The 23,525-nt window shown below is 44.1% G+C and overlaps 1 protein-coding gene across 2 annotated transcripts in view; it reads right to left on the reverse strand.

Annotated features, from left to right (window-relative positions):
* The window catches only part of CROCC2 (ciliary rootlet coiled-coil, rootletin family member 2), a 274,079-nt gene that overhangs the window by 195,549 nt on the left and 55,005 nt on the right, over positions 1-23,525 (reverse strand). For both annotated transcript variants that reach the window (XM_073581213.1, XM_073581212.1), the window contains exons 2-4: positions 21,576-21,729; positions 15,952-16,097; positions 6,102-6,260 (exon numbers count right to left, since the gene is read on the reverse strand). In XM_073581213.1, coding sequence (XP_073437314.1) covers positions 6,102-6,260; positions 15,952-16,097; positions 21,576-21,729 — 459 coding nt within the window. The remainder of the gene's footprint in view (positions 1-6,101; positions 6,261-15,951; positions 16,098-21,575; positions 21,730-23,525) is intronic.

Below are 23,525 nucleotides of genomic sequence, written 5' to 3' on the forward strand. Positions count from 1 at the left end.
CAGGCTTCCATTGATTGGTTAATAAATTTGATTTCCATTTGTGATTTTTGTGTGATTTTGTTGTCAGCACATTCAACTGTACAGAACAAAGTATTCAATGAGAATATTTCATTCATTCAAATCTAGGATGTGATATTTGAGTGTTTCCTGTATTCTTTTTGAGCATTGTGTGTGTATATATATATATATATATATATATATATATATATATAGTGGAGGTTGGTATCGATGCAAGCACTGCATTGGCATCTTCTTGAATGCTTGAATCATGCAAATGCTTGAATCATGGAAATGCTTGGTTATACAACAAGCAAGAACAACAGGGGTATTTGCCCCCCTTGGAAAAGAAGGCTGGAGACAAAAATCAAGGTGACATGAATGGAAGTCAACCAGCCAACAGAAATACATTGTAAAGATCAAGAATAAGACCAAGCTGGACAAGTACAAAGACATGACCCCAGCTGAAGCCCTAGAGACTGCTAAGCAAAGGTTCCCAGTACTCGCTGCAAGACTAGGGAGATACACTAGAGAAGCTGAGGCCAAGAAGATAAATGCCCTGTTCTCCAAAGAACCATCCAAAGTGTACTCCCAACTACAGTACAACAGCACAAAAGCAGCAACTCCACCAATAGCAGAGACTGAACAATACTGGGGGGGGACATATGGGAGAAGGAAAAAACACACAACACCAGTGCAATGTGGCTGCAAGACCTGATAATGAAACACAGCAACCACCTAGAGCAAGAACCAGTCACCATTACAGAAGCAGAGATCCAACATCAGGTCAAGAACATGAAGAGCTGGACAGCACCTGGACCACACATGATCCACACCTATTGGCTACAGAAATTAACAGCTGTGCATGAACGCATGACAAAGCAGATGAACCAACTGCTAGAAGAAGGCCACCATCCAGCTTGGCTAACACAAGGTAGAACAGTGCTGATCATGAAGGATCATCATAAAGGAACAGTTCCATCCAACTACCGCCCAATAACCTGCCTTACAACAACATGAAAACTCCTGTCAGGCATCATAGCCACCAAGCTACAGAACCATATGAACGAGTACATGAATCCAGCTCAGAAAGGCATTGGGACCGACACCAGAGGCTCTAAGCACCAGCTCCTAGTAGCTAGAGCAGTCGCTCAACACTCAAGATCCAGACAGACCAATCTAAGCACATCCTGGATTGACTACAGGAAAGCCTATGACTCAATGCCACACACATGGATCTGTGAATGCTTGGCTCTCTACAATGTCAACAGTAAATTAAGAACCTTCCTCAGAAACTCAATGGGGCTATGGAGAACAACATTGAAAGTCAATTCATACAACTAGCACAAGTGACCATCAAATACGGCATATACCAAGGTGATGCACTGTCCCCATTGCTGTTAGGCAAAGGCTTGAACCCCCTCAGTCAGATAATTATAGAGTCTGGCTATGGATACAAGTTCAAGGGTGGAAGCACCATCAGCAACCTCCTCTACATGGATGACATCAAGCTGTATACGAAAAACGAACGAGACACCGATTCACTGATCCACCTGACAAGGATATACAGTGAAGACATTAGGATGTCCTTTGGACTGGAGAAGTGCAGCAGGTTGGTAATAGAGGCAAGGTAGTCAAGACCGATGGAGTGGAATACCAGCAGGGCATATAGCAGATGTACAGACATGCTACAAGTACCTCGGCATCCCACAGGGATACGGTAACCATGATGAGGAGGCTAGGAAAGCAGCAACATCCAAATATCATCAAAGGGTAAGACAGGACCTGAAGAGCCAGCTCAATGGGAAGAATAAAATCCATGCCATCAATACATATGCCCTGCCAGTTATCAGATACCCTGCTCAGGGCTGTAGAGTCGGTAAGCCAAATCTGCGACTCCGACTCCTCAATTTCCCTTACACCGACTCCGACTCCGTCTCCACGACTCCGACTCCCACATATATTGCTTATATTTAAGTGAAAAATTTATTGTAGTACAATGTGAACATCAGACATTTAATCATTTTTATGCTACTTAAACAAGATATTTAAATAGAACACAATATATATTTATTGGAATACAACTTTAGAACACAAAAATATGTAAAATTGTAAATATGTAATACACTATGTAATACTGATTACATATTCTGTGTATATATATATATTGTGTGTGTGTGTGTGATATATATATATATATATACACACACACACACACACACACACACACACACACTATGTAATAAACTATGTAAGTGGCAAAAAAAAAGTTTTCAACAAAAACATACTAAATAACATTTGTGCAGTCTATGAATTTGTTCTAAGAAATAGAATTGCCTCCATGAGATCCTCCTTCATAGATGACCTCAAATCTGACCTAATAATTTTAAGGCTAGAGAACAACCTCTCTACACTAACTTGGGTTGGAGGCAAAGCCGTAACCACATGGGCAACATCTCTAACAATTTCCGGGTATAAAGGACTTGCCTCATGCACAGTCAGTTTTGATGAACGGTTGAATTTTTCTATTTCTTTGAGAGCAAGTGAAACATTTTGCTGAAATATGGTCAATCTGCTTGCTATTGGAGACGGAGTGAAATCTTTTTCCTTGCGGCAACGCTTTGCCTGCTCCATGTCATCCAAATACTTGTCAAAGTCAAACTCCTCATCTGATGAGGATGAAGATATGGCAGCAGTAGCACTATCAGGACCCAAATCCTCTTGCGCCTGGCAGTCCTCCTGTAGGCCACTTATCCTAACTGCTACCTCAGTCAGAGCTTCTTTTCCTTTAGTAAGCCGTTGATCATCAAGCAGTATATATGATGACTTGGGTCCACATAAACAGCTGCCAGAAAATTTTTATTTTCCAGTAGCTGTGTCTCTCTCCGTTTCATTGAAGCAGATATGCCATCTGCGATTAAACCTCCTCTTTGGGACAGGCAAAATAGCAAGTTCTTCCACTCCCTTATGAAAATGCCAGGAGTTAAATCCTCAGCTTGTAATTTTTTAGTCACCGGTAAATGGGTGATTAAGCAATTCCTTCAATTCAGCCACCTGTGTCCATTGAGCTTCATTTAGGGTTACCTGAGGGTTCACCACATCTATAAGAAACAGTTTTAGTTCAAGCAATCGCTCAATCATTAAATAAGTGCTGCCCCACCCAGTGGCTTGATCGACAATTGCCCCTTTCCCAGCGCGTCTCTTCAAGATGGAATCAATTTTAGGGGTTCTGGCGGCAATAATCAATGTCCTCACTTTTCCAGTCAGATTTCCAGCATGTCCCTCTTGCAGACTATCTCTTATTGCCAGCTGCAACGTGTGCACAACACAGCGCATGTGATGAATATGAAAGTGTTTTGAAGCAGCCTCAACAAGATCATCTATTTCTACAGTATAGTTTTCTGTTCTTCTGTTGTAATATCTGTTTGTTCCTCAGTTACATGAACAGCACTGTGGCCTTCCATCTCCAGCATACTGAATCCTAAATTTTCTTCTGGTTGTTGTTCATTACTCTCATTCATCAGTTTAATTGTACTTATCATGTTTGAAGCATTGTCCGTTACAATAGCAAGAACCTGTTCTTTTTTGAATTCGTAATCTTGCAGAACTTTTTCCACTAAAGCCTGGAGAAACTGGCTGCTGTGATGAGCTTTAGTATCTTTTACTGCCAGTGTCTTGGTAACAATTTCTTTGTTGTCACAAACATATCGAATATTGATGGCAAAATAGTTCTCTCTGTGACGTGTGCAGGCATCCATTTTAAGAAACATGAAGCGTCTTTTGAGAGTCTTTTTAAGATCTTCCTTTTGTTTAAGGGCTTTTTCAATCACTAATTTTCTAATACTTTCTCTTTCCAGAGAAACACCAATGGATAGATTGAGCAGATTTCTAATCTGCTTTTGCTATTGAAAACATTATCGATGAGCTCAAAAACCTTTCAGGTGATGCGGTTTTTTAAAAAGCTGATCGGCTTTTGCAGCTGAAAACAGTATCCTCAAAAAACGCAGCAAAAACGCTGTGTGTGAATGTAGCCTTAAATCAGGAATAGAACAGCCATTTATAGGACATTTCATAACTTTCCCAAATTCCTATGAAAAAATATTCAGCACATTCTGCATTGAACTACTGTACCCAATTTATTCTATATTTTAGGAGTCGAGTCAGTCCATTTTATTCCGACTCCACCAAAATGAGCACCGACTCCACGACTCCGACTCCGACTCCACAGCCCTGACCCTGCTGGCATAGTGTGCTGGCCAAAAGAAGAGATGGAAGCTGCAGATGTGAAGACACGAAAGCTCCTCAAAATGCATGGAGGTCTCCACCCTTAGTCTAGCACCGAAAGATTGTATACCAACAGAAAGGAGGGTGGTCGAGGCTTGATAAGCATCCAAGCCACCATCATGGATGAAACAAGGAGTATCCAGGAATACATCAGAAGAATGGCGCCAAAAGATGAGATGCTGAGAGAAAGCCTAAGGCAGCAACAATAACAGATCTGGAAGGAAGAACAGGAAGTGCCATGGCAAGACAAGCCGCTGCATGGGATGTATCACCGACAGATAATGGAAGTGGCTGACATGGAGAAATCCTACCAATGGCTGGAGAAAGCTGGACTCCAAGACAGCACAGAGGCAGTAATCATAGCGGCACAAGAGCAAGCACTAAGTTCAAGATCCAAAGAAGCAGGAATCTACCAAACAAGACAAGACCCAAGATGCAGACTATGCGAAGAAACCTCAGAAACAGTCCAACACATAGTGGCAGGATGCAAAATGCAAGCAGGAGCAGCGTTTACTGAACGCCACAACCAAGTAGCGGGAATTGTATACAGGAACATCTGTGTAGCATATGGGCTAAGCCCCCCAAAGTCCAGGTGGGTGACCCCAGAAAAAGTGGTGGAGAATGAAAGGGCTAAAATCCTGTGGGACTTCAAGTTCCAGACAGATAAGCAGGTGTTGGCTAACCAACCAGACATTGTCATAGTAGACAAGGATCAGAAGACAGCAATGATAATAGATGTGGCAGTGCCAAGTGACAGCAACATCAGGAAAAAGGAATATGAGAATCTGGAGAAATACCAGCGCCTCAAAGGAGAACTGTAGAAAATGTGGAAGGTGAAGGCAACAGTGATTCCAGTGGTGATAGGAGCACTTGGAACAGTGACTCCTAAATTGGAAGAATGGCTACAACAGATCCCAGGAGCAACATCTGAGTTCTGTCCAGAAAAGTGCAATGCTGGGAACAACCAAGATCCTGCGTAGAACCCTCAAACTCCCAGGCCTCTGGTAGAAGACCCAAGAATGAGAAAGGACAACAAAGACCACCCCCATTGAGGGGTGAGAAGGAAGTTTTTTTTATATTATTGTTTGACCTAAAATACAAACGAAATTTGTCATCTTTAACTTTAGGACTTTTAGAGACCATTTCATCTTCAACTTGCTTAACTGTTCACAAGAGTAATTTTGACCAGGGGTGCCCAAACTTTTACATGCCACTGGATTATAATACGCACCCAAAATTTTGGAGAAAAATAGGAAAAAAAACTTTTTGTAATAAAATGGTGGTGCCTCTTATAATCCCTGCATCTTATTGGTTACTGGGGGTGGTGGCTGCTGTGAAGCAGGGTCCCACAGTCGCTGATGGAGGACGCAAGAGTAGCGCATTGCTGCAGGCTGGGATGAGGGGGTGTTCTGCTGCGGGTGAAAATGGCTGCAGTGCTCTGTGGTGTGGGGGGCCGAGATCTCAATCTGAGCATGCGCCGCCCTAGCGGCCAGGCCACCGCATCGCAGTGATGGATATGCGGGGGGGGGCGAGCCTCCGGGCTTTCACAAAATGCCGGGGGAGCCCCCCCCGGCACCGAAGAGCACCGCAGCCGTTTTCACCAGCAGCGGTGCATATCGGAACACCCCCTCATCCCAGCCTGCGGCCTGCAGCAACGCGCCACTCTTGCCTCCTTCAGCAGCGACCCTGGGACCCTGCTTCACCATGGCCGGTAAGGTATATCCGCATTATAAGAATCACCCACATCCCCCCCCCCCAAATTTGGGGGAAAGAAGAGCATCTTATAATCCGAAAAATATGGTATACACAGTGTAACTCACCTTATTCTGTAATCTTTGCACCAACTGGGCCTGGCGCTGCTGCCCCTCTTGGTAAGCAGATAATTTACGTTTATATGCCATCTCCTCCTCTTGGAAGCGATGTTTTAAATCCAGCATGGCTTCGCTTTCTCCTGATCTTTGCATCTCACGTTTTTCCAGCTGTAATGTTTAATAAAATATGTTAAGGATAAAAAGAAAACATACTATATAGAAAAAATTGTATGAAGCCTCCATCTCATATCATTGGATATGAACCTCTTCAGATAATTATTGATTTTGTCACCAAAAAATATGTTTCAAGAAAAGGTAAAAACAATAACTATATATTTCAAAAAATAATTTTATTAATGAAAAAGGCTACAATAAAAAAAAGACACAAAAATACATACGATAATAAAATATTAAAAATGGCAGACGCTAGATGACCTACGATCAGCATTTGAGCATCTATTTTACTTGTGAAACAACGGGATCCAAGGGGTATTGTATCTCCATGCGGAGAGTGGCATGTCATGTGTGCCTAGATAAGGAGACTTTTAAGCCTCAATGCTCCTCTGGGAAAAATGCAAATTGTCTCTTCAGAGAGGAAGAGGACTAGAACTCTAGCGCCACCTATAGGAAGTAGCAATCCTGAAAGTCAATGTCGACCCTTTAATAAGCCTTCTCACTTGACTTAGGATAAAAGCCGAACCAGAATCTCAATTTGCAGACACTGTTTCGGGGCTATTGCCCCTCGTCAGCGCAAAGTGTGAGATCTGGTTTGGCTGTGTGAGAGGTGTCTGACCAGGATCCAAGGGGTATGCTTTTCCTTCTAATGTGAGGGATAATCTAATATGTTCTCCTGACGAACCGACTGGCGGGTAAACACATTGAGGATATGCATCTTTGGCTGCTTATGTGCACAAATATCTGGTGTGAATATGACCACATTCTTTGATGTATGAACTTGAATATTTTATTTATTGCTTTTGGGAAAATGTGCAATAATAGATCCTGATATCAGGACATCCTGCCTATACCTCTAAAATGTTTGGGGTTGTAGTATACTGAAATTGAGGATAATTATAGCATCAATATATAGTGAACAATGAGACAAAATCTTTATATTTATACAGTTTATCATTATTTTCGACACCGTTGAACCTAAAAACAAACTCCTATATTCATTGGGAGTAAGAAGTGTATGTATTCTTTTCAGTATAACTGCACACTTGAGTGATTTTCCTTTTTGTCTGTTGTTTGCAACATATGGTGCTTTTTTGTCTGATATAGTTCACTTACCATATGATATATCAGACATACCATATTACCCAAACTCTATGAACCATATGACACATACTATTCCATTTTCCTATTCCCTCTATCCTTTAAATAGGGCCATTTAGGGTGAGGGAGGGTTAGTCGACAATGAGCGGGGGCGCCACTGCGCAGGTTAAGGGTGCCAACCTCCGCAGCCAAGCAGGGAGACACTAGTACGTAACCTGTTAGGGGGAAACCTTTCCCTCTTTGAAATGCAGACAAAATTAAGACTTGAGTCAAACATATATATTTTTTTTTTTTAAGAAGAATTCTGAAATTGACCTGATTTATAACCTTTTAATAAATAAAGGGTATGTTTTATATTTGTAAATTGTAGATATGGTACACACTAAATATTGTAGCAAATCACCGATTTAAATCGGTGATTTGCTACAATATTTAGTGTGTCTATTTTTTTATAATACTGATTGTATTTAAAAGGGTTATTACTTTACTGCCAGCACATTTTTATTCTGCCCCTCCCCCTTTTTTAATCAATTGCATTGTTCGCAAGGACTCCATTTAATTATTTTGATATTTAATTTAGATTAATACATTCATGGCTTAGCTAGTTCCTCTCATTTTTAATATTTATCATGTCTTTTATTTAATTTTTTTCATTAATAAAATTCAGTTTTGGAATATATATTTATTGTTTTTGCTTTTTCTTGTAATATATTATTTGGTCTATATTCATATTGTATTCCGTGGCATTTGTTGTTGAAAATTTGGAAATATTATTCGTATTTTCTTCCAATGTAGGTTATATATTTTTCTTTTAACACTCAACTTACGCTATGTTCTATGATGCACATTTTGCCGGTTTTCTTTCCTACAATGTATGAAGACAATGTTGTGCATACAATAGACTGATGAAAACTATTAAATACAAAGTTGTTTTCCCTATGTAATCCACTTCAATCACTGAAAATGAAGGGAATTAAACAGGTTAAGCAAAGATTTGAAGGACTGAAATGACTGAGACAAGGAAACGGATGTTTAGGCTTTAGGGTATGTGCACACGTTGCGGATTCGTGTGCGGATCCGCAGCAGATTTGGCCCTGTGGATCCACGGCAGATTCGCTAGTGATGTACAGTACTATGTTATCCTATGGGAAAAAAAACGCTGTGCACATACTGAGGAAAAATCAGTGCGGAAACGCAGCGGTTTATTTTCCGCAGAATGTCAATTCTTTGTGTGGATTCCACAGCGCTTTCAAACCCATTCCATTATAGGAATCCGCAGGTGTAAAAACGCAGGGCAAATCCGCATAAAAACCGCAGAAAATCTGCAGGAAATCCCCAGTAAGGCTGTGTGCACACGTAGCGCTTTTTTTGCGCTTTTGCTGCGTTTTTAAAAGCACAATTTTGCAGCGAAAACTCAAAAAAAAAAAGCATCCCATGCAATCCTATGGCATTCCGGAATTGCATCGCGGAAAAATATGCAGCATGTTCATTCTTTGTGCGGAATCGCGGGAAAATCTGCACACATAGGAATGCATTGTTTCGCTTACTTTCCGCATGCGGAAAATTTGCAGATGGCACCCACAGTCTGGAGGAGAGGAGATTCTCCTCCAGGCTCTGGGTACCGATGCTACAGATCGCTTGGAAAACGCTAGCATTCTGCAAGCTAATTATGCTTGCAAAACGCTAGTTTTTCCATGGGAAATATGCGGAAGTTTACAATGCGGATTTCTCGCATATTTCCCGTGGCATGGAATTCCCGCGGAAATTTCTGCGGGAATTCCAGACGTGTGCTCATAGTCTAAAAGCGTGGGTATTTTGACCTGTGGATTTTGCAGATTCTGCAGGAAAAATCCGCACACGAATCTGCAACGTGTGCACACACCCTAAGAGAAATGAGACATAATTGTGTACAGTATGTGACATGAAATAGACAGGAAAAAACGATAAGGGCCTTTAGAATGATCAGACAGGCAGGTTTATTTGAGACGAGTGTAATATACTCTAGCAACCTTGTACCATGTGTACCAGAACTGTTCCTGTAAAATGTTGCTTTTCCCAAGGGGCATTTGCAAAAGCAGTGATATGCACACAGTTGTATACAGCTTTGCTATATATCTGGATTAAATACTGACTGTTCATGTCAAATACAGAGTAAAAGAACATGTTATCTTTCAATTAAAAAAACACAACAAAAACTTTTGTCCACGCTCTGCTCCCTCATTCCCTGGTGGCTGACCTCCACTACTCTAAAGCACTTATCATGTTGTCATGGTAGCTCGGAACACGCCTTTGATGTCACTCCCCTGGGCCTTTTTAAGCCAGCTCAATCAGTACATGGCCTGAGTATTCAGGTAGTTCAGCATCCTTGCTGCCTACCACATCCCTGAACCCAGTTTACCACAAGGCAAACTCAGTCTTCTACATATCTCTCAAAGTATCTTTCCTGATAAACTCAAGCTATGCTTTTCCAGGGCGCCTGTCCACACACTCAACTCGACTGTTCCTAAGTGTCTGCCTTCAGACTCGATTGTTTCATGTGCCATCCAGGATTTTCAACTCCTCTGTTCCACGTGCTCTCTATCATATCTAGCTCCACTGTTCCATGTGCCTTCAAGGATATTCAGTTCTGCATTCTCCACTGTTCCATGCCACTACAGGTGCCAATTAACCTATCCAACTCCACTGTTCACATTGCTCCAGGTGCCAACCTGCATATTCAAGTCTGCAGTTCCATGTGCCATCCGGCTTACCCTACTCTGCTGTACCTTGCTGAACAAATATATTAGGGTCATGCTGCTCATCCAGATCTATAGCTGGGCAAAGCAAAAGGTTCACCTGCCAGGTGAGCAATAACCACCAAGTGAGCAATCATAGTAAATACTTATACCCACTTGTATCCCAATATTAGAGTTCCTTCCTCTTTTAGCACTCTTCTACAAAGAGTTTTCTATTCACTGGTGGTAGTTCTGTGGCAGGATTTGTCTTTAGTGATTTAGATTATCTGCACTAGATTCTTCTCCTTATAATCTTCAGGCTTCTCTGTAGATGTTCTGACAGTAAATGACAGTACGGGCTCATGTGTATGGCCATATTATGGTTCTGTCTAAGCTTTAAAGAGGACAATATTTTTATGGGGCACTACTGTATATCAGCAGGTCTTACATTTTATATAGTGGCATATGGAGATTTCTTTAACCCCATTAGAGTAATTTTCCGTTTTTGCATGTTCTTTTTTTTTGTTATTCCCCTTCTTCCAACAACTGTGACTTTATTTGTCTGTCAATATAGCCATACAAGAGCTTGATTTTTATGGGTCAAGCTGTAGTTTTGAATGAAACCACTTACTTTACCATGAAATGTACGGAAAAATAGGAAAAAAATGCAGTTGTGCCAAAATGGTGAAAAAAAGCAATTCCGCCATAGTTTTTTGGGGGGTTTTGCTTTTACGGCACTCGTTAAGTGGTAAAAAATGTTTGAAGTTATTGGGTGATATTTGTGGGAAAATAATGGAGATGCATGTCTGTTTTTTACATTTCCTCTTTTTTTTTTTTTTTTTTTACCACAAAGCACCACTAAAATAAATTTAAAAATGTGTTTCCTTTTCTGCAATAATCATTTTCATATATTGGACGTTTTTATTTTCAGTGGGAGAGGGACTAGTACCAGCGATATGGATTGACTTTTGTATTTTTTTGTCTGCGTTTTACATGTTTTCCATTTATTTTTTTCCCCATCGTGCCCCCATAAAGTAATAAAAATTTGGAGGGGGGGGGAATTTCAACATTTAATTTTTTAATTTTTTTTTTTATCTAATTTTTCCTGTAAGTGGGGCTGGTATGTTAGCCCCAGTTAAAGTGAAAATTAAGCCTCCAGGCTCCATAGCAGAGTTGACTGGATCTCCTAGAACCAAGCAGATTATGCTCCGGCCCTACACCCAGCGATCACTTAATTATCATATCCATAGGATATGATAGTGCTGTCCGCACTTCCTATAGTGTATACACAGTACTTTTTCAGCTGTGTGTACACAGCGATGAAGGCAGAGACAGTAATAAACTCCTTCTGCCTTTTTATATAAGGAGTCCGGCTGTATCTGACTTACATGCAAACCTCTGTGCTTCTGCAGCTTCTTTACTACAGTGGGGAAAACAAGTATTTAGTCAGCCACCAATTGTGCAAGTTCTCCCACTTAAAAAGATGAGAGCGGCCTGTAATTGACATCATAGGTAGACCACAACTATGAGAGTCAAAATGATAAAACAAATCCAGAAAATCATCTTGTCTGGTTTGGCAAGATTTATTTTGCAAATTATGGTGGAAAATAAGCATTTGGTTACCTAAAAACATACAAGATTTCTGACTCTCACAGACCTGTAACTTCTTCTTTAAGAGGCTCCTCTGTCCTCCACTCATTACCTGTAGTATTGGCACCTGTTAGAACTTGTTATCAGTATAAAAGACACCTGTCCACAACCTCAAACAGTCACACTCCAAACTCCACTATGGTGAAGACCAAAGAGAAGGACACCAGAAACAAAATTATAGCCCTGCACCAGGCTGGGAAGATTGAATCTGCAATAGGCAAGCAGCTTGGTGTGATGAAATTAACTGTGGGAGCAATAATAAGATAAAGGAAGACAAAATTGGTGGCTGACTAAATACTTTCTTACCCCATGTATGTAGTGAAATTTTAGAACATCACTGAAGAGAGAGCGTAGAACTCGGACTGCCTGGATGGTTTTAGACTATGGGCAGTCTGGAAATAGTTAAAAATGCATTGCAATGATATGGCAACATATGGCCTTCATCAAGCACAAAAATAACAAACAAAATAAAATATAGTATTTTACCTTTTATTTTATTTTTGTGCTTCATAAAAGCCATATCTCGCCCAAACATTTAAGTTTTCTTGAGATTCTGGTGCGTATCATTTTTTAATACAAATCTCTGACTGAACTGGTTTGAAGCTGAACCAAGTAAGCACAGAGATCCAGTAGTGGTGCATGGGATTCTTCTACAAGTTTTATTGAGGAACAACTTCACAACGTAGTGCACCACTGAGCACCATACAAAAAAATAAGGAGTGCCTACTTGTCCATAGTAAGAACATAAACCTTCTGTATGAGGCCTACGGCAATGTACTTGTTGGGCTCATCTGGTGAGGTGGATCCTGTAAGCCTCACATCCAGGTGGGAACACCGACCCCAAGCATTGGTGCAGCAAGCAGGAAGGTATGAAGGAAGGGAGGACTTGACCCACTCAAGAATCTTGTGAGCAGCAGGACAGATCAAGTTGAACCCAGCAAAAATTGGACCAAGTTAAAGCACGGTGTTGCACTGAAGGTGGAGTAAACCAAAGAAAGCTTGAGTATCAATCCTAAAACACAGGTATGTTGTCATGGGAAGCCTAGGTAACTATAGGCTAAAACCCCGGGGCCCCTGCGGTGTCCCTCAGACTAGGGGAAACCCTGTCTGTCCCTCAACCCAGGGTTTACACTGAAGGTGTGCCTGCCTGGGACTCCACCCTGTCCTTATCTCCTGTCCAGCCCTAAGCTGAACCCACCACCCTCCACACAGTGAGGAGACCAAACACCAGACCCCACAAATAAGTATGGACAGGGATAAAAGAAACGCACCACACCGCGTACACACAGGAGAATACAATAATGTGCAAGGGCAACCAAAAAATACAACACAGGGAGGCAAAATGGCAACAACGGAATATACTACACCAGAAACAGTATGCTCCTTAGACCACCACTCCAGACCGGTATCGCTAGCACAAGGCAAGAGCTATAGTCGGCGACACCCATAGTCACACAGGACAATTTAAAGACAGAGGGCATGGCTAAGCCCTCAGCCAGAATGACAACCTGGTTAACCCAATCCAAGCCGGATCAGAAGACCAACCAGCGCCGCTGAGAACAAAGTGGTAGGATGGGGTGTTACCGCTGTCTGCCAGACACCCTGGTGTGAACAGTGTCCAACATGACATATGTGTCCTAATGGGACTTAAATAGGATTAGGGAGATTATATCACTGAGCCATTCTGGGAAACCTGCAAAACCCAATGTGGGGGACAACAGAGGGCAGCGGACCGAGATGAAGGAAACAAAGCTCGGGAATCCCGACAGGTCAGGTCAGGTGTCTTTTTCCATTATATGCTGAGAGCAAAAAAGGGCACCAATGTTTCCCAACAATTATCCATGAGGTATGTAAATGAGAGCTTGTACCCTTCAAATAGGGGGAAACTTTCATTCATATCTGTATGTTAGCTCGATGTGTATCCCACATGACTCTTTTTCCGATCTCTGGCATCTATGTCTACAATGTCTCTCTCACCTCAATACACCCCATCAGGACACCTCTGTTGGTTTGTTTCTCTTTACATATAAATTTAGACCCATCAGGGTCCATTTTGCTGTTTCCCAGTAACTCGCTGGCGCCATGGACCAGACGTTGTGCCGTTCCTTAATGCTCACATAGAGACAATCTGATCTCAATAGTTACTTTTATATTTAGTGAATCATACCTTAACTCCCCACCCCCACCTCCCTTTTGGGCAATTTACAGCAAAAATTCCACTTTAAGAGAAATGCCCGCAAAAGGAGCCATATACAGCAACCTTTTTGTGCCAGAGGATACAAAAACATTGCCGCGGGGGTCAATTAGTGGCTAAATGGCACTAAAACTATTTGGAAATAATTATTAGCTTGACAGCTTTCAATCTGATATAAAACATTCATGTTGAACCAAATCCGTAGAGAAATATTTATGTTGTCCAATAAAACGTGTCACTATATAAGCATTTCTGCTTGAAAGTGTGAAGTCTTGACGTCTCCTGTGTTGCTTGAGGGGAGCTGTGGGGGGAAGGGTTGGGAGTCGGAGATCACACGTCCCTGGGAAAGTGTTTGTGGGGAGGGCAGCGGTTCCCACTGGGTTGTTAACAGCCAGACAGTTTATTTAGTGCTGTTATGAGAGAGCGTTAATTCTGCTCGGAAAGGTGGGAATCTGGTCCCCTGGGGGGAACCGAGAGGTGCAGCTGGAGGGGATGATGCGAGATCTGGTGTGAGGGACAAGGTCACAAAGCAGTCAAGGGCCCTGTTGTCAGTGTGCTAGGCTTATGGTAGACTGCCAAAAGACTGACACAGCACACAATCAGAGATTTGAGCCCCAGCTTAATGTGTATTACAAGCAGATGGCATTATGGGAGAAGTTTGGAACTTACAAAGAGTTGTGCCAGTCTCGTTAAAACATCAGAGAGTTATTATTGGACTAATGTTTAATCCAAAGAGCGGTGACTCAACTGCTCCCCCCTCTCCGACTTCGAGAGGCAGAGATTTTCTATGTGACAGATCATCAGAACAGCATTAGGCTTTATTCTGACACTAGAGGATCTCAGAAATAAAGGTAGAGATCTATGATGGTTGGGTAATAATGCCTTTGCTCTACTGTCAATCAATCTGTGGATGGAGAAATTAATGGGCAAAAATCACACAGATTGATGTATTTTTTATGGAGTTTTTTAGTTTACAATATCATTTGTAATTTTTTTTTATATATTTTCTTCAGATTTGTGATTATGCATTAATCAATTTGTATTGATAGATTTTGGCTTTTAAATAGCAATTGCTTCTTACCATTTAAAGCCCCCATACACAATAGATAGCTTATTTTGGTAGCTACCTCTCCTGACTTCTCGGTATCCAAAATGCGCTGCTTGGCCTGAGCTCTCCTGTCTCCTCTATTTGACAGCTGCTATCAGTTCCATCTGGCAGAGGTTTATCTCCCTGCAGAACAAAAGGATCACCCATTGAAATTTCAAAAGCCGATCCTTTTGTTTTGTTCTGTGGGGAGAAAAGTTGCTGCCAGAGGACACGGACAGTGACCCTCTCAGAGAAAACAGGACTGAGCGGAGGGTTTCTGCGTATGGAGAACTAGGGAGAGATAGCAGTAGGCTGAAGGATCATTCCGCCTCTGTAGGTGACAGTCGGTAGGACCTCACAAACATAAGACTGATGGCCAATCCTCCCAATGTTTATGGTGGCTTTTTCTGCCTCAAGTCAATCCTGATTAAATCACAAAGGATTGGATGCCACTGTAGCTAATTTCAGCAGTGTGAATGATTGGATGTATGTGATTTTCATGAATAGATGTGAGAAAAATGTTTCACTCAATTACAGCAAACACTGATAATGGTGAGGACTCGGAGCAGTGGCATAACTTGAAGCTTGTAGGCCCCTATTCAAAATCGGCAACAAGGCCCTTAACTATAACAGGTCTTTAATTAGCACTGGTCTTTTCATATGGAACAAAGGGAACTTTTGGGCTCCAAGGCCCGGGAGTGACGGCAACCCCTTCACCATCACCCATGGTGAGGTATTGAAACAAAAGTAAAAAAGAAAAGGTTCAGATTAAGACTCTTTCATGATATCAGGAAGTTTTAATTACTTAAACCTTGTTAATTCTTGGTCAAACTTCCATGTTTATGGTGGAGTCAGGAGAAATGGCAGATACATGTAGTTATTTCTTGTCAAAGGTTTAGTGTGGTGCAGACCATATAAACATATGTATATCCTCATTACCTTCTCACTCAAGGCATGGTTCTTGATGGCCAGGTCATCTCGATCAGCACGGGTTAGTGCCAGTAAGGCTTTCATACGGAACAGTTCATCTTGTAGAGATCTGTTTTCCTCTGTCAAGCTGACATCAGCATATGAGCCAGAGTAGCCTGGGAAATGAGAAAACATTTAGGAGTGAAGGAGACCATTAAAGACACACAGTGATAACCGATCTTAATAATTGTAGAGAGAAAATATATTCATTTCTTATCTTAGCTAGGCCATGTCATGCATAATTGCAAATGATCTTTGCTGTCACATGACAATATAGACCTTTGCACGGAAATGTAAAAAAAAAATATTTCCAGGTGAGGGAACATATGTCATGTAAATGTCACACTAAGTTCATACAACGTAGAAACTAGATACAAACTTGTTAGGCGTCGGGTTCCTGCAGCGGTTCAACAGGAATCCAGAGCCTCACATTCTGCGGTGTCCCATTGTCTTTCAACCGCAGAGGAGATTGCTCAGCAATCCCGCTTTCCCAGACGCTCTACCCAGACCTGCTCTGTGGGGCTGGCTATTGCTGCCACCTTTGGGACAGCAATGGCAATGCAGGCTGCTCAGCAGCAAATCGCTCCAGAGGCTAAGTCCTTCTGTCGCTCCACTGAGCATGCTCACGAGACGATCTCCAATTGGAGATCGGGAGCCACATGGCCAGATCCTTCTCCTGATCTGATTGGTCCATCCCAGGGATCTGGAAGCTTCCGGAAGGTCCTGGCTATAAAAGGTTTGCATGGCCGCTCGGCCATGCGCTAGTATAGTCTCTAGTTGCTACTGTGTGAATGGTGATGGATGTGTGGCGCCCTTGAGGCTCAGTCGCCACAGAGGTACTGCACCTTCTCCTAAGGTGTGGTGCCCCACCATCCAGGTAAGTTGGAGGCTCCTGACCACGCTCCAACTCTCGCACCCCACACAATAGAGTAGTTCAGCAAAATCACATTGCGGCTCCTTGCTTAGAGAGAAGCAGAGCACCTTTGGTGGTTCCCTGCTTGGAACACTAAACGTGCTGGGAGGTGGGTGGAGTTGAGAATATATATAAAAGAGCGGGAAGGTTTTAGGATTTGGAGTCAGTCAGATGGGAGTCTGAGAGAGGAAGCCACTCGGAGAGGAGTGGGACCTTCCGCCAGACTGAACCTGTAATCCTACACTTTCCCACTCTTTTATATATCTCAACTCCACCCACCTCCCAACACATCCAGTGTTCCAAGCAGGGAACCACCAGAGGTGCTCTGTTACTCTCTAAGCACTGAGCCGCAATGTGGTTGTGTAGAACTACCCTGTTGTGTGGGGTGCGAGTGTTGGAGCCAGGAAAGGAGTTCCCACCTTACCTGGATGGTGGGGCATTACACCTTAGGAGAAGGTGCAGTACCTCTGTGGCGACCGAGCCTCAGGGGCGCCACATACCCCCCCGTTAAACACAGCACGTCCGCGGGCTGCAAGACAACAAAACTGACCGTACAGGAACATATAAAATTTTATAATGCTGCATAAACATTTCTTATACTAAACTTCCTAATATAGGAGGCATTGTTTCTTGAACGTTGCAAACAATTCTTAACTATCTAAATTTCAAGTCAAAAGTGCAATTGTTCATACTTTACGTAATTCTAAGTGCTGTTATCTGTGACTCACTATCACTTCAATATTCTTCATCTTTCTTTCTCTAGCACACATTTCTTCTTCTCTTTCTAGTGCACATTTTCTACTTTCTTTCAAGTGACAACCGTGATACCTGGTTCACCATTCAGATTTTCAACTCTTTATTTAAATCTCTCATATCAAAACATTTCTCACTCTATATAAAAGCCATTTACTAACTGCCCACTCCTTCCTCTTGGCCCTCAGAGAGCCCTCCTCCCCTGAATTGTGGTTCAGAGCTCCCCCTGCTGGCCTGGAGTGAAACTGTGTTGCATGTATGGATCCTAGTTACTAATACTCTCATAAGATACATCATTATCAAAAATACTTTGCATTAATACTTTAAACAATTATTCTTGTAAGTGCTGGACACCGCTCTCAGCCGGGATCTCTTGCAGTGTCCTTTGAGGTAGATATCATCTTCGCAAAGTGTCCTTATGTAAAATCTTGACATCATCTTCGCAAAATGTCAATATGTAAAACCAAGAGAGGGCACCTAAAGAGGTGCAACAATTTACAATAAAAGTTTTGGATCATACAGCGTTCATGATCTCCTCAGTTCCAAGTGTAGAAACGCTGCCAATCAAACAGGGCAACTCTGGGAAAACCAAAAATTAAACCATGATGAGCAAACAAAAAGGCACAACGGTGCTAAACAAACCCTCCTGGGTAACGAGAGTTACTGCAAGTCATTAGTGCTGGTCCCCTCCTGGGGTTCTGGAAGCTGATTGGGTACCGCTACCAGATGCAAAGAAGGCATTTACAGTCCTTAAATATTCTTCCTCTAGTGGGGTGAAGCCTGTTGTTTTCTGTACCTTTGGCTTAGGCTGCTTCCAGGGGAGATGCTTTGGGTTACCACCTCCTGGTGGGTTGATGACTTTCCGATTCACTGCTGCCGGAGGTACAACAGGGGCGGCAACAGGTACCAGGGAAGGAACACGCGCTTTCTCCTTCAGGTAGGTGGACAGTAAGTCCTCTGGTATGCGGCGGATGTTTAACGCGTACCAGCCGCAGAGTCCTTCATGCCGGGTGTAGGTGACATATTCCCCTGGCTGCAGGTCTCGCACTGGGTGTCCCTTCCGGAGGTGAGACTCCACATCCCTCCGGCTGAAAAATAAATCTGAAATCCTCTGGGGGTCTGCAATGAATCCAAACCCCCGTTCCCGGTTCACGTTGAGGACCTGTCCCCATCCAGCCGAGTCCCGGGGACCGTAGCGACCTGCGCGGGCCTTCTCCTTCCCATCCAGATCTGGGCCTAATATCGCTAGCCGGCGCTGCTCCCTCTCCCGGTGTTAGGCTGCCAGTTGTCGAATGGTCCGCTGACAGTAGGCCTCAGTCCTCTCTTCTTCCTCCTGGGACCTGCTCCTACCCACTGGGGCCTGCGGCACCACCGTTAGGGGTTCAGATATCTCCCCCTTGGGACTAGCATCCCGGTCCCAGACAAGGTCCAGCACGACATGTCCTGCCGCTACTACGGGCGTACACCCCAGGGCCTTCCCAGGTGCAGGGGCTGCAGTCATACCTGGGACCTCCTGGCGGTGCTCCGGTACAGGCCTGAGACGGTGGGCCGCTGCAGGGATATCCACCGGAATGCCGGGTCCGGGTGCTGGCGGTGGTGGAACGGGTGATGACTTCGGGTCCGCAGGGGCCTCCGATGGGACCTGCGCAGCCGCGTCAGGTCCAGGCGAGAGCACGTCCTTGGCTCCCGGGGTCTCCGGTGACTCCTCCGGGCAGGCCGCGACTAGCTGTATGGACAGCGTGGAGGTATACACTGGCGCTGCCTGGGGACAGTCCGGTTCAGCGGTGGCAGATACCGGTGTCGCAGGTACCAGGTCCAGAGGTGCCGGTGGTGTAGGCCCCTCCTGGGCATGCGGCCTGCTCAGCCTCCATAAGGCCTCCTACCTCAGTCGCAGACGGCACGTCAGCTGGACGATGTCATCTTCTAGCTGCTGGTGGCTCATCTCAGAGACGGGGTCGGAGCCTTCAGCCATGGCGCCGGGGAGATCCGACTTAACCTCCGCGCGCTCTACAGGCCTCCTTCCCTCACTCTCCAAAATGGTGTTCTGGCGTTCTTCTTCCTGCCTCAGCCCCTTTCCCGCCACTGGCTTCTTCTGCCCCTCCTTCCGGGGGCAGCGTCTTCTTCCAGCGCCTCCATACCAAGCCAGTATACGAACCCCTCGGGGGGGGGCCATGTAGCTGTCACGTAGTAATTCAGGCAGGGGAGGCCCAAGACTCTTCGTGGTCTTTTCCTAGGACCTCCTATCTCTTCACGCCCTTCTTCTCCGCGCCAGCGGCCATTTTCAATATCCATGTCACAGTCTATTAAATTGGGTCTTCTGCACATTTTCAAAAGTTCAAAGTCCAACAAATCTGAGGCACACAGAACCCGATGGCATCGGGTCTCGTCATCCTGTTCGTGACGCCAAGTTGGGTCGCCCTCCCAGGGCCGTGGGGTACTCAGTACCGGGCCGGTGTCAGTGGGATGTGTCACAGCGGCGGTGACCCAGACCGTGGCCCTGGGCGCCCAAGTAATGGGGATGAATGTAGTTTATGGAATGGAATAGTTTGTGACGCCACCTGTGGTGCTCGGCAAAGGAGGTGTTAAGCCGACGCTGCATGCAGATCCTCTGGGACAGATGGTATGGTGCAGCAGTGATGGTATAGCCCTCCACAGGCAGGGCTGATGTCCCAGGGCAGTGTAGTTGTAATGGTTGTCAAGAGGCGCAGGCAGTGTAAAGGATGGTACCCAGATGTAGTGGTGCTGAGCGGGTTGGCACGAGAATGAATGGAGGACACCGAGGCTTGCAGTTCCAAAACTTTACTCACAGTCTGCGGTACACAAGGGTGCCTGCCTCCAGGCCGTCTCCTCCGAGTCAGAGACTCAGCCAACCTCCAGGCCAGATAGAAAGCTCCTCTCCAACACTCCGCCAACATGTACCTTTCCTGAACGACTCCTCTATTGCGCCTTAAAGTGTGAAGAGCTCCAGTACCGTGGTACTCTGGAGTTCCTCTTGTCAGATGTTCCCAAGAACTCTACTCGTATGGCAGACAGCTGTAGCCTGCTTCGGGGACTCCCTTCTCCTGAGTCCCGGCTCTCTAATCAGTTGCTGTTGTGCCCCAAGTCTTAAATGGGAGTAGTGCATTTACAGCCTACTACTCCACCGGTGTCTGCTGCAGAACCATAAGTGTCCATACAACCTCGGGGACCGGGCCCCGGCCTTGCGCTGAGAACCTATAGGCAGGGTTCCTCTTCCAACCCACGTCCTCTCTGTTCTCCTTACTCCTTCGTTCCGTACTGATCTTTCTCTCTCTTATGGAAGCTTAAGTGGCAGTTCTATGTCTTTCTCCTTCTTTTCCTTTCCCGTGCCAGCTAGCTCAGATCACTAAGGCAGCTGCAGCACTCCTTCCTCCATCCCTTCTTCCAGGGATCCTCACTCCTGTCTTAGTGACTTCTTACCCGCCTGACCTTCCGCAAGACTGAACCTGTAATCCTACACTTTCCCACTCTTTTATATATCTCAACTCCACCCACCTCCCAACACATCCAGTGTTCCCAGCAGGGAACCACCAGAGGTGCTCTGCTACTCTCTAAGCACTGAGCCGCAATGTGGTTGTGCAGAACTACCCTGTTGTGTGGGGTGCGAGTGTTGGAGCGTGGAAAGGAGTTCCCACCTTACCTGGATGGTGGGGCACTACACCATAGGAGAAGGTGCAGTACCTCTGTGGCGACCAAGCCTCAGGGGCGCCATAAATACATTTTTTTGGAGGAATAATAGAGGAATGGCTCAAAGCAGTGTTCTAAGAAAAGATGCTCCAGAAATCATACTTCATGAGTTATACAAGTATAAGAGACATGTCAGGAGTGATGAGAGGTTCTCTTAAAAGTGTCCCTAAAACCTCCAGGGACTGAATACACAGTCCAAATTCAGATGACAGGATAAACTTACTTTGGCTTGGGTCTTCGTTCAGATTCTGGGTGATAATTTCTCGGATACGAGCAGGCACTGGAGTGAGCGTGTCCCTCTCGCCCTCCACACTGCGAACACTCAAAATTCTGTCTTCAGCTGCAATTTCTGGATTCAGGACTGTATCTTCCAGGCGCTGAAGTAATACACAGAATAGGAAAAGTTGAACTTAGTTGAAACCCACCATATTCAGATAGCTAAGTGATTAGGAGTCCGCTGGGCCAAATCAAGTTGAACAAGACTCATTGGCAAAGAATCTTTAATAAAGGCCCCCTCATCAATAGCTTGAAAATACTTGGTTAACTTAAATGAGTTCTTCAGTGACGTCATCAGCTACTCATACAGTGTTCAGCATAAATTAGTACACCCCAACAGATTGGTAAGGAAACCTATAGTCTCCACGCAGAATCAACATTGTCTATGGGATGCCATACTTCAAAACCGCAAAAGTGGGTCACTGACTGCAAATAAGATTTATTATTTTGAACACCCAAAAAAGTAATTTTCCTAATAAATTAATTCAAGACCGTGCAAAAATAAGTACACCCCAATGAAGGTCGTAGGAGCAAAGCTAAACGTTATACTACAAAATTGTAATAAACAACAACATTCAAAAACAGGTAAGTCTAAATATTCATTAATCCAGTGTCCAGCAGAAAGTTGATTATAAAAGAGTTTTACTTAAGGCTGGTTTCACATTTGCGTTTTTTAGCGCTGGAAAAAAACGCATATGTGCGCATGCGTTTTTTCCTCTATATTTAACATGGGTGCGCATACCTGCGCGCTTGTAAGCGCATGTATGCGATTTTCTTGCGCTGCGTTTTTTTGGGGTGTGCGTTTGTATTTTCCAGACGCAGCATGTTGCATTTTTTGGCCCTGCAAAAAAGCGCATGCGCACATATGCGCACGTTTTGCGCTAAAAATGGCCATTATAGCCTATGGATGCGCATATGTGCGCACTGGCATGCTCATGTATGCGTTTTTTTGCATATGCGTTTTTTTTTTTTAACCATGGAATTTAGGGGTTTGGGTTAGAGTTAGGGTTAGTTAAGGGGGTTTAGGGTTAGGGTTAGGGTCAGGGTTAGGGTTTGGGTCAGGGTTAGGGTTAAGTATGGTTTGGTTAAGGGTTAGGGTCAGGGTTAGGGTCAGGATTAGGGTTAAGTATGGTTTGGTTAAGGGTTAGGGTCAGGGTTAGGGTTAAGTATGGTTTTGTTAAGGGTTAGGGTCAGGGTTAGGGTCAGGATTAGGGTTAAGTATGGTTTGGTTAAGGGTTAGGGTCAGGGTTAGGGTTAGGGTCAGGGTTAGGGTCAGGGTTAAGTATGGTTTTGTTAAGTGTTAGGGTCAGGGTTAGGGTCAGGATTAGGGTTAAGTATGGTTTGGTTAAGGGTTAGGGTCAGGGTTAGGGTTAAGTATGGTTTTGTTAAGGGTTAGGGTTAGGGTTAGGGTCAGGGTTAGGGTCAGGGTTAGGGTTAGGGTTAGTTAGGGTTTAGGGTTTGGGTTAGGGTTAAGTATGATTTGGTTAAGGGTTAGGGTCAGGGTTAGGGTTAGTAAAGTCATGGTTTGGGTTAGTGTGAGGGGCCACCTAATGTTGGAAAAAAACGCAAACGCGGTAAAAACGCACTAAAAACGCATACAAACGCATAAAAACGCTGCGTTTTTTTCATGCATGCTCATAAAAATGCTTGAAAAAAACGCAGCAGTTGTATGCTTTTGTATGCGTTTTTTCAATGCGTTTTTTTGCGGGAAAAACGCGCTGCAAAAAAAAGCAAGTGTGAAACTAGCCTAACCCCCTAACGATTGCCAATACGCATTAGAACGACGGCCACTAAAGTGCCATATTCCCTGATCGGTAATAAGGGTATAGCCCCCGGAGTCCAAAAACCTCCGTGGACTCAGCTACAGAGGGTAGCTTAGACCCAGGAGAATACGATC

The sequence above is a fragment of the Dendrobates tinctorius genome, unplaced genomic scaffold, assembly GCF_039654945.1.
Source record: "Dendrobates tinctorius isolate UK_male_01 unplaced genomic scaffold, ASM3965494v1 ptg000069l, whole genome shotgun sequence".
NCBI lineage: Eukaryota > Metazoa > Chordata > Amphibia > Anura > Dendrobatidae > Dendrobates > Dendrobates tinctorius.